This window comes from Oncorhynchus tshawytscha, linkage group LG29 (genome assembly GCF_018296145.1).
Source record: "Oncorhynchus tshawytscha isolate Ot180627B linkage group LG29, Otsh_v2.0, whole genome shotgun sequence".
NCBI classification, from domain to species: domain Eukaryota; kingdom Metazoa; phylum Chordata; class Actinopteri; order Salmoniformes; family Salmonidae; genus Oncorhynchus; species Oncorhynchus tshawytscha.
The window spans coordinates 21,562,737-21,581,631 of record NC_056457.1 but is presented as its reverse complement, the minus strand read 5'-3'; the positions used below and the strand labels follow the sequence as shown (position 1 = coordinate 21,581,631).

Sequence of the window (18,895 nt, the reverse complement as noted above, 5' to 3'; positions counted from 1 at the left end):
CTGGGCCTGCAGCCTTGCGAGGGTTAACACGTTTAAATGTTTTAGGAGAGTCCGCAGGTTTTGTTTGCGGGCCGTGTCACTATATTGTCCTCAAAACGGGCAAAAAAGTTATTTAGTCTGCCTGGGAGCAAGACATCCTGGTCCGTGACAGGGCTGGTTTTCTTTTTGTAATCCGTGATTGACTGTAGACCTTGCCACATACCTCTTGTCTGAGCCGTTGAATTGTGACTCTACATTGTCTCTCTACTGTTTGTATTCAGTCATGTTTCCGGTCACCTTGCCCTGGTTAAACTTCTGACTTCAACTGTATACACACCTCACTATTTCTGTGTGTGTCTGGATAACACTAGGGCCTATAGAGGGCTGCAACACTGAGAAGAAAAAAAATACAAACACAAAACACACTGGAATCTGGGCCTGGAGACCCATTCAAATAATTATTGGGTTAGCAGTAGCGTAGCCTGTAAAGCCTTTGGTTTATTAGTAGCTTTACTTAATTAATGTTCAGTATGCATTGTATTTTCAAATACTGTATTTGAGTTGAATTACTATGAACTGAACCCTTATTAATTTCCATTCAAATCTAGAATTCATAACTGGATTCCACCTTCTGTCTCCAGGGCTGCGTTTATACTGGCATCCCAATTCTCGGCAGAAGATTTGATCTGATTTGTCCAAAGACCAATTAATTGCAAAAGAGAAGAATTAGGCTGCCTTTGCTGCCATAGCCAAAGAGACTAACTTGCTTCATGTCATGTATTTTGGGTGTGAAAGATGTGTGTTGTGTTGCTGAATGTGTTCTCTGTATCTCATGGTCACTTTCTCATTGACTGTGTGGTATGTTACCAGGAGGCTTTCTTTGGAAAGGAGCTGCTGGACAAGAGCAAGCAGAGTAGGCAGGCGGGCCTGGTAACCACAGGGCTCTGTGAGATCTCAGGGGCCCATGCAGAGACCAAACCCCGCAGCGTCAACGCCAGCTTTCTGGACCCCTCCTCAGACCCGCTGCTCAGTGCTACCTCGACCACCATACCCATCTCCACCAAAGGAGGAGGACTGCGTATGTTCACATCTCTCTTGCACACTTTCTCGAGCTGTCACTTTCCCTGTCTTACACACACACCGACGCATTCTCACACACACACACAGAGGTTCTTCCTAAGAGGTGAGCTGTCATGTTGACTCTCCTCTCCTAAAAGTTAATTTTATTCTACATTCAGAGAAAATGTGTTTCTCCGATTATGTTTTTTTGCTTTCTCTTTTATACAGAATGGACTCTCAATCAACCCAGTCTCAATGCCATCTTTCTAACAAACTCAGAATGTAAAAAAAGTGGCCTTGTATTAGTTTGGGTCCCCCTCCTCCTCTAGATGAATAGTACTATTTCCCTTAAGTTTTTCCCCAAGGTTTTTTGTTGTGAAAAGTTGTAAATTCACATGGTTTCATCCACCATCCCCCATCAAGTTTATTCCACCATCCCCCATCAAGTTTATTCCACCATCCCCCATCAACCTTCAATCATGTCTGCTCATCTTAAGTCATCTTTTCCACATATACAGTCATTTACACTCTACTCCAACACGCTATGAAAAGTGCTGCAAGTTGCCTACTGGGAACACGCATAGGACATTAGCATGAGAAGAACTTACCAGTCCAAAACAATGTCCTCTCCGTTCCAAAAATATTCCTCCACTTGGGAATCGCTAAATGAATCGTCCTACAACAATCTCGGTCTCACTTTCCCGATCAATTTATTCAAAAATTGTGTGTACATCTGTATATCTAGACTTAGATTTAGCTTTCCCTGACTTAGTCGCCATACTGATTGATATATAAACAGCTGAATCTGTGTGTTTACCAAAATAATGCTGTGCGTAATATGTGTTGCTCCTTCCGGTATAAAACTTCAATAGCGAATGGCTCTCTTTACGCCGGAGTTTACTACATGGGTTGGTCTTCCAACAAATAACCATTACATATTGCTGTTTACCTCAGCTCATTGGCTATCTACCCAGCTAGATTTCAAGACGATCAGTGGTCATTGGGTTAAAATTCAGTCAATCAACGAAACAGTGGTCATATCATTGGTGCACAGTGATGTCATTACCTGTTGTCTTCAAATCGGTTTCTTTGTCAATACAGATTTTGGGAAAATACAAAATAAAATGTTATGGGCCCTGTCATGCCAAATACTGTTTATTAACCATTATATTGACACCAAGGACCCGGGGAAGAGTTGCAGGGTAGAAGTAGAATGTGCCTATTTGAAAGCTATCCAAAGATGAGGAGCTTGCGACATGTTTTAAAAGTAGCTCTCATGCCTGAAAACGTTGAAGACCCCTGCTCTAGTATCCTTCAGAACGCAATTTGCCCTCCCACTTGTCCACTCTGCTAAATTCCCTCTTTGGACATTTTTATTTCACTTTTATTTAACTAGGCAAGTCAGTTAAGAAGTTGTTCTTATTTTCAATGACGGCCTAGGAACAGTGGGTTAACTGCCTTGTTCAGGGGCAGAACGACAGATTTTTACCTTGTCAGGTCGGGGATTCTAACCACGAGGCTACCTGCCGTCATTTGTTGCAGAGGGAAGCACACTAATCACTCGGATTTGCTTGTTTTGAAGACATTCACCAGCTTTTAGTTTGAATATGGTCCTTGGACAGTGTTAGTTCTCTTAGATATTTAGGAAACCATATACTGTATGCCTATATACAGCACTGTATGGAAAGTATTCAGACCCCTTCACTTTTTCCAAATGTTACGTTACAGCCTTATTCCAAAATTGATTAAATTGTTGTTTTTTTCTCATCAATTTATACCCCATAATGACAAAGAAACTTTTAATTTGTACAAATGTATAACAAATCACATTTACAGAAGTGTTCAGATCCTTTACTCAGTACTTTGTTGAAGCACCTTTGGCAGCGATTACAACCACCTTTGCACACATGTCATTTCTCCCATTCTTCTCTGTAGAGCCTCTCAAACTCTGTCAGGTTGGATGGGGAGCATTGCTGCACAGCTATTTTCAAGTCTCTCCAGAGATGTTCTATTGTGTTCAAGTCCTTACTCTGGCTGGACCACTCAAGGACATTCAGAGACTTGTCCCGAAGCCACTCCTGCGTTGTCTTGGCTCTATGCTTAGGGTCGTTGTCCTGTTGGAAGGTGAACCTTCACCCCAGACTGAGGTCCTGAGCACTCTGGAGCAGGTTTTCATCAAGGATCTCTCTGTACTTTGCTCCGTTCATCTTTCCCTCTCCTGACTAGTCTCCCAGTCTCTGCTGCTGAAAACATCCCCACAGCATGATGCTCCCACCACCATGCTTCACAATAGGGATGGCGCCAGGTTTACTCCAAACGTGACACTTGGCATTCAAACCAAATAGTTCAATCTTGGTTTCATCAGACCAGAGAATCTTGTTTCTCATGGTTTGAGAGTCCTTTAGGTGCCTGTCTTGTGCCTTTTACTGAGGGACATCCGTCTGGCCACTCTACCATAAAGGCCTGATTGGTGGAGTGCTGCAGAGATGGTTGTCCTTCTAGAAGGTTCTCCCATCTCCACAGAGGAACTCTGGAGCTCTGTCAGAGTGACCATCGTGTTCTTGGTAGCCTCCCTGACCAAGGCCGCCCTCCTCCGATTGCTCAGTTTGGCTGGGCGCCAAGCTCTATGAAGAGCTTGGAGGCCACAGTGTTCTTGGAGACTTTCAATGCTACAGAAATGTTTTGGTACCCTTCCCCAGATCTGTGCCTCGACACAATCCTATCTCAGAGCTCGACAGACAATTCCTTTGACCTCATGGCTTGATTTTTGCTCTGATATGCACTGCCTTTCCAAATCATGTCCAATCAATTGAATTCACCACAGGTGGACTTCAATCAAGTTGTAGAAACATCAAGGATAATCAATGGAAACAGGATGCACCTTAGCTCATTTTCGAGTCTTATAGCAAAGGGTCTGAATACTTATGTTAATAAGGTATTGATGTTTTTATTTTTAATACGAATGCAAAAAATTCTAAAACCCTGTTTTCGCTTTGTCATTATGGGGTATGTATATCATCTCCTTCTCCAGCCAATTCCGAGGATCCCTTAGTGGACCTTCCGGAAGTCCTGAGCACGGATGCAGATCTCCTGGGAATGCTGTCGGATGATCTGGTGAAGCAGGGGAATGACTCAGGTAGACCCCTCCCCTCCTCCAAAATGGCAGCCTCCACTTCCTGTCTCCTCTGCCCACTCAAATACGCACTCTTCCTGTCACTAACAAGGTCAACGCCATACACAAACACCTATGGAATTTCTCTGTTGCATCTTTACTTATGATTTGGCATTTTCCTTCACTTGTATTGTATTGCACATTGAATAATACTCTTGGTTTGCAGTGCCTACTCTGGCCGACCCTTCTGTCTGTGTGCATTATTTTTGCTTTCGAACAGTTTACTTGAAAGGCCTGTCTTGATGCCTGCATATTTGAAAGAGAACCAATACTATTCAAACCCAGGTCTGTGCTAGGACGTGTTATGGTTGTTGATATTGTCACAACTATGACGAAATGGTGTGGCATCACATTGAGCTGCTTCAAGTAGTATCAATAGCATTAGCATTTTATTACACCTGCTTTTCTCCCCCTCAGTTTATAATAATCTGGTTTTGGGTTCCTGTAGGTCTTGATTTATGCCCTTTCCAGGTCGACAGCCCTCCTTCTCCTTTTGGTAAGAGAAGTCCTCGGGCCCATCTGGCCTCTTAGGAGTAGAGCTGCCCCCTCCCTCCACTTCTCCCACTCTGGGCCTGCTCACTGCATTTGCATATCCTTCCTTCTCTCTTGATCTGTGGTCTGTGCACCCCACTCCTTTCTCACGCTGTAGCACTGTCCAGTCTCTTTGACTAACTACTGCGGTGTTACTAACCACGCACCAATCTGCATGTCTATGGACTGTTCAGTGGTATTGGGCGAAACAAATATTAGAGGTGCCCATTAAAAAAATTTTTTTTTTCACAAATGTTGTTTTTATGTAATTCAGTTGGTTTCATTTGATATGTTTTAGTGTTTACTACCTCTTCACCACAGCTGAGTTTAAGTTGTGTGGGTTAAAAAGGGAGCTTCCTCTAGTCATACAATGTAACAAAGTTTGAACTGAATGTCTCACAGTTCTTGCATTCCATGGAGCAGTTACCAATGAGTATTTTATTTATTGAGCCGGCAAGGTTTCCTTTTTTCTCTGTCGCCTTGAGTCTGTGAAACATATTTTATCTATCCAGTTTTGCAGTGTTGTATAATGATTTTCATTTTCCACCCTTCTATTTGTCTGAGAGATTATTTAAGAACAAACTGTGTCTTACGAGAATGCCTGAATGCCCTGAAGCAGATGACTAGTTTTATAAAAACAATAAGTTACTTTAGCCTTTATTCTTTCCTTTCAGGCCATATGCAGTATCTGTGGTCTCAATGCATCTCTTCCTTTATATCCAGTTCATTTAAGGTCACACGCAAAGTAGCTTCTTCCGACAAAAAAACAACATGGCAAACTAGTCGAGTGTGCGCCACAGTAAAATGTGCATGAACCTCCGACCCCCTCTGATGTTAGACAGCGGTTATGATGATTAATCATTGCAATCTTCCATAACTTTTTTCATTGATTAAGCCCTCGTGTATTCGAATGTGGGCAGGATCGGAACGATGATGAAAGTAGTGTGACTATTTTTTAAGAACCCCCCCCAAACCTCTTTCCACTCTGTCGAGCAGGCAACACAAATTAGTTTATTGCTATTCTTGGAAAATTTTGTTAGGGGAAGAAAATGCATGGAGAGCTTATTTTACAACCATGACATGAATGATCAGCTCTCTCTCCTTCTCCTCTCTTCCTCTTTCTCCTCGCTTTCTCTCTCTCCTCTTTCTCTTTTTATTTCTTCCTCCAATACCCAGCACTCAGACACAGTTCTAAAATAAATTGCCATTCAACTCTTTGGTGTGACAGCTTCCAGTTTTTAGGGGGGTTAGTTGGCGGGGGGGGGCTAGTGTGTTGATTTTTAACATAAAAGTGGACTGTGTGGATGTGTGCGCCTGTGTGACCAACCTCCCCTCACCATCCTTTTGACCTTTTCTGCCATCCCCTAGCTGGTCTGGCTGGTCTGGCCCCCATCTCTGATGATCCCATTGGGTCCTGTCAGGGCTCTGCAGGCCGGGGGCCCAGGGCTCTACAGGAGGAGCCTCTGGATGTCATCCTGAGCCCAGAACTGGACAAGATGGTTGCAGATGGTAAGACGGCCATGTTGAATTTTAACTGTCTACTGGATGTGCTGCTTAATCGGTGTCATTGTTGAAGAGCAGAGGTGTAAATCTCCAGGGCTTCAGTGTCTGTTTTCTCCTCCCACTCACTGATGTATTGATGTATAATTGGCCAGAGAGTTGCACACCACCTGGTTTCCCTGGTCAACATCAGTACATGGATTCAGGGTTGGTTTCCTAGATGCAGATTAAGCCTAGTCCTGGACTAAAGCATTAGCAAAGAACAATCTCCATTGAAAGCACTTTTAGGCAGAACTACGCTTAATCTGTGTCGGCGAAACTGCCCCTAAAAGTCAAGAATGGAAAAATAAGTATGTCTTCCTAGAGTTGCATATGCACTGTACAGTATCCATCACATGGAGCAACTGCAGTGTATATAGAAGCCATGGTGGTCGAATCAAATGCCAGATTACAAAATCATGGAACGCTAAGTAAATAATATTTGCTCAGTTTAGCTGATGTTCCCGCAAAGTTAAGTGTTGACAAATAGGGAGGTCTACCCTGTTTTCTTGGCAGAGATTTATCCCTTGTCCCTTTGTCAGGAACCTGTCTTTCAAAGTTACTTTGTAAAAATCCAAATAACTTCACAGATCTTAATTGTAAAGGGTTTAAACACTGTTTCCCATGCTTGTTCAATGAAACAAACAATTAATGAGCATGCACCTGTGTAACGGTTGTTAAGACACTAACAGCTTACAGACGGTAGGCAATTTAGGTCACAGTTATGAAAACTTAGGATACAAAGAGGTCTTTCTACTGACTCTGAAAAACACCAAAAGAAAGATGCCCAGGGTCCCTACTCATCTGTGACTGTGCCTTAGGCATGCTGCAAGGAGGCATGAGGACTGCAGATGTGGCCATTGCAATGTCCGTACTGTGAGACACCTAAGACAGCACTACAGGGAGACAGGACGGACAGCTGATTGTTCTCGCAGTGGCGGAGACCACGTGTAACAACACCTGCGCAGGATTGGTACATCCTAACATCACACCTGCGGGACAGGTACAGGATGGCAACAACAACTGCCCAAGTTAGCCCAGAATCCCTCCATCAGTGCTCAAACTGTCCGCAATCAGCTGAGAGAGGCTGGACTGAGGGCTTGTAGGCCTGTTGTAAGGCAGGTTCTCACCAGACATCACCGGCAACAACGTCGCCTATGGGCACAAAGCCACCGTCACTGCTCTTCACTGACGAGTCGCTGTTTTGTCTCACCAGGGGTGATGGTCGGATTCGCCACCAGCCATACTGCTCGTGATTTCCTGCAAGACAGGAATGTCAGTGTTCTGCCATGGTCAGCGAAGAGGCCGGATCTCAATCCCATTGAACACGTCTGGGACCTGTTGGATCAGGGGTGAGCGCTAGGGCCATTCCCCCCAGAAATGTCCGGAAACTTGCAGATGCCTTGGTAGAAGAGTGGCAAATCTGGTACAGTCCATGAGGAGGAGATGCACTGCAGTACTTAATGCAGCTGGTTGCCACAACAGATACAGTTACTTTTTGATTTTGAACCCCCCTTTGTTCAGGGACACATTATTCCATTTCTGTTAGTCACATGTCTGTAGAAGTTGTTCGGTTTATGTCTCAGTTGTTGAATCTTGTTATGTTCATACAAATATTTACTCATGTTAAGTTGACAGTGAGAGGACATTTCTTTTTTTGCTGAGATGATATATACACACATACACATCTACATACACTGCTCAAAAAAATAAAGGGAACACTAAAATAACACATCCTAGATCTGAATGAATGAAATATTCTTATTAAATACTTTTTTCTTTACATAGTTGAATGTGCTGACAACAAAATCACACAAAAATTATCAATGGAAATCAAATTTATCAAACCATGGAGGTCTGGATTTGGAGTCACACTCAAAATTAAAGTGGAAAACCACACTACAGGCTGATCCAACTTTGATGTAATGTCCTTAAAACAAGTCAAAAGGAGGCTCAGTAGTGTGTATGGCCCTCCCTACAATGCCTGGGCATGCTCCTGATGAGGTGGCGGATGGTCTCCTGAGGGATCTCCTCCCAGACCTGGACTAAAGCATCCGCCAACTCCTGGACAGTCTGTGGTGCAACGTGGCGTTGGTGGATGGAGCGAGACATGATGTCCCAGATGTGCTCAATTGGATTCAGGTCTGGGGATGGACGGGCCAGTCCATAGCATCAATGCCTCCCTCTTGCAGGAACTGCTGACACACTCCAGCCACATGAGGTCTAGCATTGTCTTGCATTAGGAGGAACCCAGGGCCAACCGCACCAGCATATGGTCTCACAAGGGGTCTGAGGATATCATCTCGGTACCTAATCGCAGTCAGGCTACCTCTGGCGAGCACATGGAGGACTGTGCGGCCCCCCAAAGAAATGCCCCACACCATGACTGACCCACTGCCAAACCGGTCATGCTGGAGGATGTTGCAGGCAGCAGAACGTTCTCCACGGCGTCTCCAGACTCTGTCACGTGCTCAGTGTGAACCTACTGTCATCTGTGAAGAGCACAGGGTGCCAGTGGTGAATTTTCCAATCTTGGTGTTCTCTGGCAAATGCCAAACGTCCTGCACGGTGTTGGGCTGTAAGCACAACCCCCACCTGTGGACATTGGGCCCTCATACCACCCTCATGGAGTCTGTTTCTGACCGTTTGAGCAGACACATGCACATTTGTGGCCTGCTGGAGGTCATTTTGCAGGGCTCTGGCAGTGCTCCTCCTGCTCCTCCTTGCACAAAGGCGGAGGTAGCGGTCCTGCTGCTGGGTTGTTGCCCTCGAATGGCCTCCTCCACGTCTCCTGATGTACTGGCCTGTCTCCTGGTAGCGCCTCCATGCTCTGGACACTACGCTGACAGACACAGCAAACCTTCTTGCCACAGCTCGCATTGATGTGCCATCCTGGAGGAGCTGCACTACCTGAGCCACTTGTGTGGGTTGTAGACTCCGTCTCATGCTACCACTAGAGTGAAAGCACCGCCAGCATTCAAAAGTGACCAAAACATCAGCCAGGAAGCATAGGAACTGAGAAGTGGTCTGTGGTCCCCACCTGCAGAACCACTTCTTTATTGGGGGTGTCTTGCTAATTGCCTATAATTTCCACCTGTTGTCTATTCCATTTGCACAACAGCATGTGAAATTTATTGTCACGCAGTGTTGCTTCCTAAGTGGACAGTTTGATTTCACAGAAGTATGATTGACTTGGAGTTACATTGTGTTGTTTAAGTGTTCCCTTTATTTTTTTGAGAAGTGTGTGTGTATATCTATCTATCTATCTATCTATCTATCTATCTATCTATCTATCTATCTATCTATCTATCTATCTATCTATCTATCTATCTATCTATCTATCTATCTATCTATCTATCTATCTATCTATCTATCTATCTATCTGTATCTATCTATCTATCTATCTATCTATCTATCTATCTATCTATCTATCTATCTATCTATCTATCTATCTATCTATCTATCTATCTATCTATCTATCTATCTATCTATCTATCTATCTATCTATCTAGAGAGAGAGAGAGAGAGAGAGAGAGAGAGAGAGAGAGAGAGAGAGAGAGAGAGAGGAGAGAGAGAGAGAGAGAGAGAGAGAGAGAGAGAGAGAGAGAGAGAGAGAGAGGAGAGAGAGAGAGAGAGAGAGAGAGAGAGAGAGAGAGAGAGAGAGAGAGAGAGAGAGAGAGAGAGAGAGAGAGAGAGAGAGAGAGAGAGAGAGAGAGAGAGAGAGAGAGAGAGAGAGAGAGAGAGAGATCTAAACTCTAGAGGAACCCAGGAACTCTAGAGCTCTGTCAAAGTGACCATCGGGTTCTTGGTCACCTCCCTAACCAAGGCCCTTCTCCCCTGATTGCTCAGTTTGGCCAGGCGGCCAGCTCTAGGAAGAGTCTAGGTGGTTCCAAACTTCCATTTAAGAATGATGGAGGCCAATGTGTTCTTGGGGACCTTCAATGCTGCAGAAATGTTTTGGTACCCTTCCCCAGATACGTGCCTCGACACAACCCTGTCTCTCTGAGCTCTATGGACAATTACTTCAACCTCATGACTGTGTTTTTGCTCTGACATGCACTGTCAACTGTGGGACCTTATATAGACAGGTGTGTGCCTTTCCAAATCATGTCCAATCAATTGAATTCACCACAGGTGGACTCCAATCAAGTTGTAGAAACATCTCAAGGATGATCAATGGAAACAGGATGCACCCGAGCTCAATTTTGAGTCTCATAGCAAAGGGTCTGAATACTTATGTTAATAAGTTATTTATTTTTTATTTACAAAAATAACCTGTTTTCCCTTTGTCATTTTGAGGTGTGTGTAGATTGCTTTTTTTCAATTTAATCAATTGTAGAATAAGGTTGAAACGTAACAAAATGTGGAAAGTCTAGCGGTCTTAATACTTTCCGAAGGCACTGTATATACAGTACCAGTCAAATATTTGGACACACCTACTCTTCTTTATTTTTACTATTTTCATCTTTGTAAAAAATAATGAAGACATCAAAACTATAAAATAACACATGGAATCATGTAGTTACCAAAAAAGTGTTAAACCAATCAAAATATACTTTATATTTTAGATTCTTTAAAGTTGCCACCCTTTGCCTTGATTACAGCTTTGTACACTCTTGTCATTCTCTCAACCAGCTTCATGAGGAATGCTTTTCCAACCGTCTTGAAGGAGTTCCCACATATGCTGAGCACTTGTTGACTGACTTTCCTTGACTCTGCGGTCCAACTCATCCCAAACCATCTCAATTGGGTTGAGGTTGTGTGATTGTGGATGCCAGGTCATCTGATGCAGTACTTTATCACTCTCCTTCATGGTCAAATAGCCCTTACATAGCCTGGAGGTGTGTTGGGTTATTGTCCTGTTGAAAAACAAATGATAGTCCCACTGTGCGCAAATCAGATGGGATGCCATATCGCTGCAGAATGCTGTGATAGCCATGCTAGTTAAGTGTGCCTTGAATTTTTCGGACTCATCTGATCAAAGGACAGATTTCCACCAGTCTAATGTCCATTGCTTGTGTTTCTTGGCCTAAGCAAGTCTCTTCTTCTTATTGGTGTCCTTTAGTAGTTGTTTCTTTGCAGCAATTCGACCATGATGGCCTGTTTCATGCAGTCACTTTTGAACAGTTGATGTTGAGATATGTCTGTTACTCTAACTCTGAAGCATTTTTTGGGCTGCAATTTCTGAGGCTGGTAATGCTAATTAACTTTTCCTCTGAAGCATAGGTAACTTTGGGTCTTCCTTTGCTGTGGCGGTCCTCATGAAAGACAGTTTCATCATAGCGCTTGATGGTTTTTGCGAATGCACTTGAAGAAACTTTAAAAGTTCTTGAAATGTTCTGCATTGACTGTCATTTATCTTTGCCTATTGTAGCTGTTCTTGCCATAGAATGGACTTAGCCCTATTTGGTAAAAGACCATCTTCTGTAATCCACCCCTACCATTTCACAACACAACTGATTGGCTCAAATTAACTTAAGAAGGGACACCTGTTTAATTTAAATTCATTCCTGGTGACTACCACATGATGTAGTAACTCGTTGAGAGAATGCCAAGAGTGCAAAGCTGTCAAAGCAAAGTGTGGCTACTTTAAAAAATATGTTTGGATTTGTTTAATACTTCTTTGGTTACTACATCATTCAATATGTGTTATTTCCTAGTATTGATGTCTTCACTATTATTCTACAATGTAGAAAATAGTAAAAAATAAACAAAACCCATTGAAATGCGTAGGTGTGTCCAAACTTTTGACTGGCACTGTGTCTATATCATTGCAGTAATGTAATAAGCATTTCTTTGTCTTTTTCAGGTGCAATTCTCAGTAAACTCTACAAAATCCCAGGTTTGTGGTTTTGATATGAATCTTTTCAGGCCCATTAAGGCCCAACCTAGATAGTTCTTCTGAGAGTTGTTCATTCAGTTGTATGTCAGAGATGATCAGTTTTATATAATTGAAAGATTTTGAACGACACTTATTGATGGTGGTTTAAAGTATGTGCACAGCATCGCAGTGCTTGAGGCTTCACTACAGACCCGAGTACGATTCCAGGCTGTGTCGCAGGCGACCACAACCAGGAGACACATGAGGCGGTGCACAATTGCATCATCCCAGTTAGGGGACCGTTTGGCTGGCAGAGATACCCTTGTCCCATCGCGCTCTAGCGACTCCTGTGGCTGGTCGGGCGTATGTGCGCTGACACGGTTGCCGGTTGTACGGTGTTTCCTCCGACACATTGGTGTGGCTGGCTTTTGGATAAAGCGAGCAGTGTGGCTTGGCAGGGTCGTGTTTCGGAGGACTCATGGCTCTCGACCTTCGCCTCTCCCGTATCCGTACAGGAGTTGCAGCAATGGCACAAGACTGTAACTACCAATTGGATACCACGAAATTGGGGAGAAAGAGTTTTTAAAAATAAAATACGCTCATCAACGTCATTTATTTCATTGCCTAAAGAGCTGGAGGGGAAGGATGTGGAAGACCTCTTCACAGCGGTCCTTAGTCCCAGCACCAGCCAGCCTCCACAGCTGTCTCACCCTGGGGCCAGTGGACCTGGAGCCATGGCCCTTCCAAACCCAGGTACCACCACCACCCCAAGCCTCTTGGAGAATTGTATTTGGTCACATTTTTATATAATCTACTATTGACTGTAAAATGAATGTATAACCATGGGCATGTATTGATCATTGAGGAGCACATTGATTTATATGCATGTCATGTTCACATAATCAACAGGACATGTGGATGTACATGTGAGTATACCAAACATTAGGAACACCTTAATATTGAGTTGCACCACCCCACCCATTTGGCCCTCAGAACAGCCTGAATTTGTTAGGGCATGGATTCTACAAGGTATCAAAAGTGTTCCACAGGGATGCTGACCCATGTTGAATCCAATGCTTCCCAAAGTTGTCAAGTTGGCTGGATGTGGGTGGTGGACCGTTCTTGACACACACATGAAACTGTTGAGTGTTCAAAGGCACTTACATGTTTTGTCTTGCACATTCACCCTCTGAATGGCACACATGCACAATCCATGTCTCAATTGTTTCACGGATTAAACATCTTTCTTTGACCTGTCTCCACCTCTTAATCTACACTGACTGAAGTGGATTTATCAAGTGACATCAATAAGAGATCATAGTTTTCACCTGGTCAGTCTGTCTTGGAAAGATTAGGTGTTCTTGATGTTTTGTATAATCAATGTATGTATGGAACTACTTATCTGACATTGTCTATGCTCTCTGTTGCAGGCAACTGTGGGATGTTCCCCCGGATGCCAATGATAAACGGCATGATGGGGCCCAACCCCCATTTTCCTCCAACTCCCATGATGCCCGGCGGCACAGGCCCCTATGGCCCCGGCAACTTCTCGCCCATCCACAGAATGCCTTTCCAAGAGAATATGAGGTAAGAGCTGGTATAGCAGGAAGCTGTTGTACCCCTCTGGCGTATTACTAGAGCATTGCTTTCACCTTTAAAGACAACTGCTGAAAGGCAATCAATTGGATGCTGTTTTATTTACCTATTGAGTCTTCTTGACTATGTTTTCCTCTATTGTTTGGACTTCATCGTAGTTCGCTTTAAACAATTTTTTTCCTCTGAGGTCTGCTCACTTGTTAGCGTTAATATCTCCATCAATGAATAGGATGTATTTTTTTATACTAAAGCCCAAACTACATTTGCCTCAAGGTGATCCACATTGTAAGTGACATAGAAAGTGCAAATGTAATAATAATGTGTCTCTAGAATGCCCTTCAAGCAAATCAGAAACGAGTATCCAACAATGCAATGGTATAAGTCAATATAATGTGTAACCAGAGAGCTCCTTCCAGGGACAAGAAGTTTAGCCAGATGGGGGGTGACGTAGTGGTTCCATGGAGCGCGCCCGTCCCCGGCCCTCTTTCAGAGGGAGAGACAGACACCATGTCCAACGCACAGAGGAGCACGCTCAAGTGGGAGAAGGAGGAGACTCTGGGCGAGATGGCCACTGTGGCCCCAGTCCTTTACACCAACGTCAACTTTCCCAACCTCCTAGGGGAGTTCCCAGGTTGGTACAGAATGTTTGGTTCTCTAAAATTCTTGTGTGAATTATCGAAAACAAATGTTTTTTATTATTAAAAATAATGAGTTCGAAGTTGTCGCATCCATTTAAAAGATTGTATGGATATTGTGAAAACGAGACTAGAAAGGCTACTTGGCCTTATTGCATGTGTGTCCTAGCGCTGTACGTTTTAGCTCATCTTTTTTTCTATCTCAGACTGGGCTATGAGAGTGAAACAAATCGCAAAATTATGGAGGAAAGCCAGTTCCCAGGACAGGGCCCCATATGTGGTAAGTTTGTTTACATCCATGCTGGACTATGATTCAATGCACTTAATTTAATGAGCATTTGGTTTTCCTGATTGCTGAAGAGAAGTTTGTATAAACCTCTAGACAAAATCCATACATTGAAGTAATAATGGCAAATCTTTTCCAAAACTTCCAACGAAAACAGCCGTAGTACCAATCAAAAATGAATTATTTCTACTTCACCAGAACAACTTTGTTATTGACTTACTCCACAAACCTGATTTGAGATTTTGATTGAATGGGGCCCTATGTTTATTGGACTGATGAATGAAAGGAAAGCCGCCAATCACTGACGAAATGTTCAAGAGGCCATTAGGGAGAAGGACGGTATTTGTTTTGTTCCGTTCCTCTGTTTTCTGGCATTATAAACCTAAGGGCGCTCGCTCTTTCTCTGTCACTTCTCTTATCTTTGTTCTGTTTAAATGTTGTGCCTAGTAAGTTTTCCAACTTTACAGATAGTTATTTGAGGGTTTTTCAGGACTGTTAGATTTTCTCCATGATGACATTACATTCAACGATGCTCTGCATGTCAATTTCTTTGTTGTTGATGAGATTGGGTGATTGTAGATGGGGAAAACATAAGGTAAAGAAACCAAGACATTCAGATTTTTTTTATATACACTACTGTTCAAAAGTTTGGGGTCACTTAGAAATTTTCTTGTTTTTGAAAGAAAAGGAAACATTTTTGTCCATTTTTGATCAGAAATACAGTGTACACATTGTCATGTTGTAAATGACATTTGGAGCTGGAAACGGCTGATTTTCTTAAATGGAATATCTACATAGGCGTACAGAGGCCCATTATCAGCAAAAATCACTCCTGTGTTCCAATGGCACGTTAATCCAGGTTTATAATTTTTAAAGGCTAATGGATCATTAGAAAACCCTTTTGCAATTATGTTAACACAGCTGAAAACTGTTGTTCTAATTAAAGAAGCAATAAAACTGGCCGCCTCTAGACTAGTTGAGTATCTGGGGCATCAGCATTTGTGGGTTTGATTACAGGCTCAAAAAGGCCAGAAACAAAGCACTTTCTTCTGAAACTCGTCAGTCTATTCTTGTTCTGAGAAATGAAGGCTATTCCATGCGAGAAATTGCCATGAAACTGAAGATCTCTCCCTTCACAGAACAGCGCAAACTGGCTCTAACCAGAATAGAAAGAGGAGTGGGAGGTGCACAACTGAGAAAGGACAAATACATTAGTGTCTAGTTTGAGAAACATGCTCCTCAAAAGTTCTACCTAGAAGGCCAGCATCCCGGAATTGCCACTTTACTGTTGACGTTGAGACTGGTGTTTTGCGGGTACTATTTAATGAAGCTGCCAGTCTCAACGTCAACAGTAAAGAGGCGACTCCGGGATGCTGGCCTTCTAGGCAGGACTTGTGAGGCGTCTGTTTCTCAAACTCGACACTAATGTATTTGTCCTTTAATTGCGTTTCGGAGGACGCATGGCTTTCGACCTTCATCTCTCCCAAGACCGTACGGGAGTTGTAGCGATGAGACAAGATAGTAACAACTAACAATTGGATACAAAATTGGTGAGAAAAAGGGGGTAAAAATAATAATACATTTTTTAAAAATCAGCCATTTCCAGCTACAATAGTAATTTACAACATGAACAATGTCTACACTGTATTTCTGATAAATTTTATGTTATTTTAATGAACAAATAAACGTGCTTTTCTTTCAAAAACAAGGACATTTCTATGTGACCCCAAACTTTTGAACGGTAGTGTATATGCAGTATATACACTGCTCAAAAAAATAAAGGGAACACTTAAACAACACAATGTAACTCCAAGTCAATCACACTTCTGTGAAGTCAAACTGTCCACTTAGGAAGCAACACTGATTGACAATAAATTTCACATGCTGTTGTGCAAATGGAAAAGACAACAGGTGGAAATTATAGGCAAGTAGCAAGACACCCCCAATAAAGGAGTGGTTCTGCAGGTGGGGACCACAGGCCACTTCTCAGTTCCTATGCTTCCTGGCTGATGTTTTGGTCACTTTTGAATGCTGGCGGTGCTTTCACTCTAGTGGTAGCATGAGACGGAGTCTACAACCCACACAAGTGGCTCAGGTAGTGCAGCTCCTCCAGGATGGCACATCAATGCGAGCTGTGGCAAGAAGGTTTGCTGTGTCTGTCAGCATAGTGTCCAGAGCATGGAGGCGCTACCAGGAGACAGGCCAGTACATCAGGAGACGTGGAGGAGGCCGTAGGAGGGCAACAACCCAGCAGCAGGACCGCTACCTCCGCCTTTGTGCAAGGAGGAGCAGGAGGAGCACTGCCAGAGCCCTGCAAAATGACCTCCAGCAGGCCACAAATGTGCATGTGTCTGCTCAAACGGTCAGAAACAGACTCCATGAGGGTGGTATGAGGGCCTGACGTCCACAGGTGGGGGTTGTGCTTACAGCCCAACACCGTGCAGGACGTTTGGCATTTGCCAGAGAACACCAAGATTGGCAAATTCGCCACTGGCGCCCTGTGCTCTTCACAGATGAAAGCAGGTTCACACTGAGCACATGTGACAGACGTGACAGTCTGGAGACGCCGTGGAGAACGTTCTGCTGCCTGCAACATCCTCCAGCATGACCGGTTTGGCGGTGGGTCAGTCATGGTGTGGGGTGGCATTTCTTTGGGGGGGCCGCACAGCCCTCCATGTGCTCGCCAGAGGTAGCCTGACTGCCATTAGGTACCGAGATGAGATCCTCAGACCCCTTGTGAGACCATATGCTGGTGCGGTTGGTTCCTCCTAATGCAAGACAATGCTAGACCTCATGTAGCTGGAGTGTGTCAGCAGTTCCTGCAAGAGGAAGGCATTGATGCTATGGACTGACCCGCCCGTTCCCCAGAACTGAATCCAATTGAGCACATCTGGGACATCATGTCTCGCTCCATCCACCAATGCCACGTTGCACCACAGACTGTCCAGGAATTGGCGGATGCTTTAGTCCAGGTCTGGGAGGAGATCCCTCAGGAGACCATCCTCCACCTCATCAGGAGCATGCCCAGGCATTGTAGGGAGGTCATACAGGCACGTGGAGGCCACACACACTACTGAGCCTCATTTTGACTTGTTTTAAGGACATTACATCAAAGTTGGATCAGCCTGTAGTGTGGTTTTCCACTTTAATTTTGAGTGTGACTCCAAATCCAGACCTCCATGGGTTGATAAATTTGATTTCCATTGATAATTTTTGTGTGATTTTGTTGTCAGCACATTCAACTATGTAAAGCAAAAAGTATTTAATAAGAATATTTCATTCATTCAGACCTAGGATGTGTTATTTTAGTGTTCCCTTTATTTTTTTGAGCAGTGTATTAACTTCTTGCGTCGAGCAAGATATACAATATATACACACACACACACAAGTCAACGTTTAGACACCTACTCATTCAAGGGTTTTTCTTTGTTTTTGTTATTTTCTACATTGTAGAATAATGGTGAAGGCATAAAAACTATGACATAACATATGAAGTGTTAAACAAATATCAAAATATATTTTAGATTCTTCAAAGTAGCCACCCTTTGCCTTCATGACAGCTTTGCCTACTCTTGGCATTCTCTCAACCAGCTTGGTTGAGAGAAATTGGTTAATTGTGCGTTGAATTCTAAATAAATCACTGACAGTGTCACCAGCAAAGCACCCCCATACATCACACCACCTACTCCATGCTTCATGGTGGAAACCACACATGCGGAGATCATCCGTTCACCTACTCTGCGTCTCACAAAGACACGGCGGTTGGAACCAAAAATGTCAAATTTGTACTCATCAGACCAAAAGACAGATTTCCACTGGTCTAATGTCTATTCTTTGTGTTTCTTGGCCCAAGCAAGTCTTATTGGTGTCCTTTAGTAGTGGTTTATTTGCAGCAATTCGACCACGAAGGCCTGATTCACGCAGTCTCCTCTGAACAGTTTATGTTGAGATATGTCTTTTACTTGGACTGCAATTTCTGAGGTTGGTAATAGAGGTCAACCGATTAATCGGAATGGCCGATTAAATTAGGGCTGATTTCAAGTTTTCATAACAATCGGGCGCCGATTTTTTAAATTTGTTTAACTTTTTATTTTATTTAAATAGGCAAGTCAGTTAAGAACACATTCTTATTTTCAATGACGGCCTAGGAATGGTGGGTTAACTGCCTTGTTCAGGGGCAGAACTAATGATTTTCACCTTGTGAGCTCGGGCCAATCTTGCAACCTTACAGTTAACTTGTCCAACGCAATAACGACCTGCCTCTCTCGTTGCACTCC

General features: G+C 43.5%; 1 protein-coding gene across 1 annotated transcript in view; it reads left to right on the top strand.

Moving 5' to 3' along the window:
* The window catches only part of LOC112233554 (histone-lysine N-methyltransferase 2C), a 232,636-nt gene that overhangs the window by 176,903 nt on the left and 36,838 nt on the right, over positions 1 to 18,895 (top strand). Inside the window, exons 26-33 of the mRNA XM_042308451.1 lie at positions 850 to 1,057; positions 4,070 to 4,174; positions 6,110 to 6,250; positions 12,090 to 12,122; positions 12,732 to 12,854; positions 13,532 to 13,688; positions 14,114 to 14,328; positions 14,539 to 14,612. Coding sequence (XP_042164385.1) covers positions 850 to 1,057; positions 4,070 to 4,174; positions 6,110 to 6,250; positions 12,090 to 12,122; positions 12,732 to 12,854; positions 13,532 to 13,688; positions 14,114 to 14,328; positions 14,539 to 14,612 — 1,056 coding nt within the window. The remainder of the gene's footprint in view (positions 1 to 849; positions 1,058 to 4,069; positions 4,175 to 6,109; positions 6,251 to 12,089; positions 12,123 to 12,731; positions 12,855 to 13,531; positions 13,689 to 14,113; positions 14,329 to 14,538; positions 14,613 to 18,895) is intronic.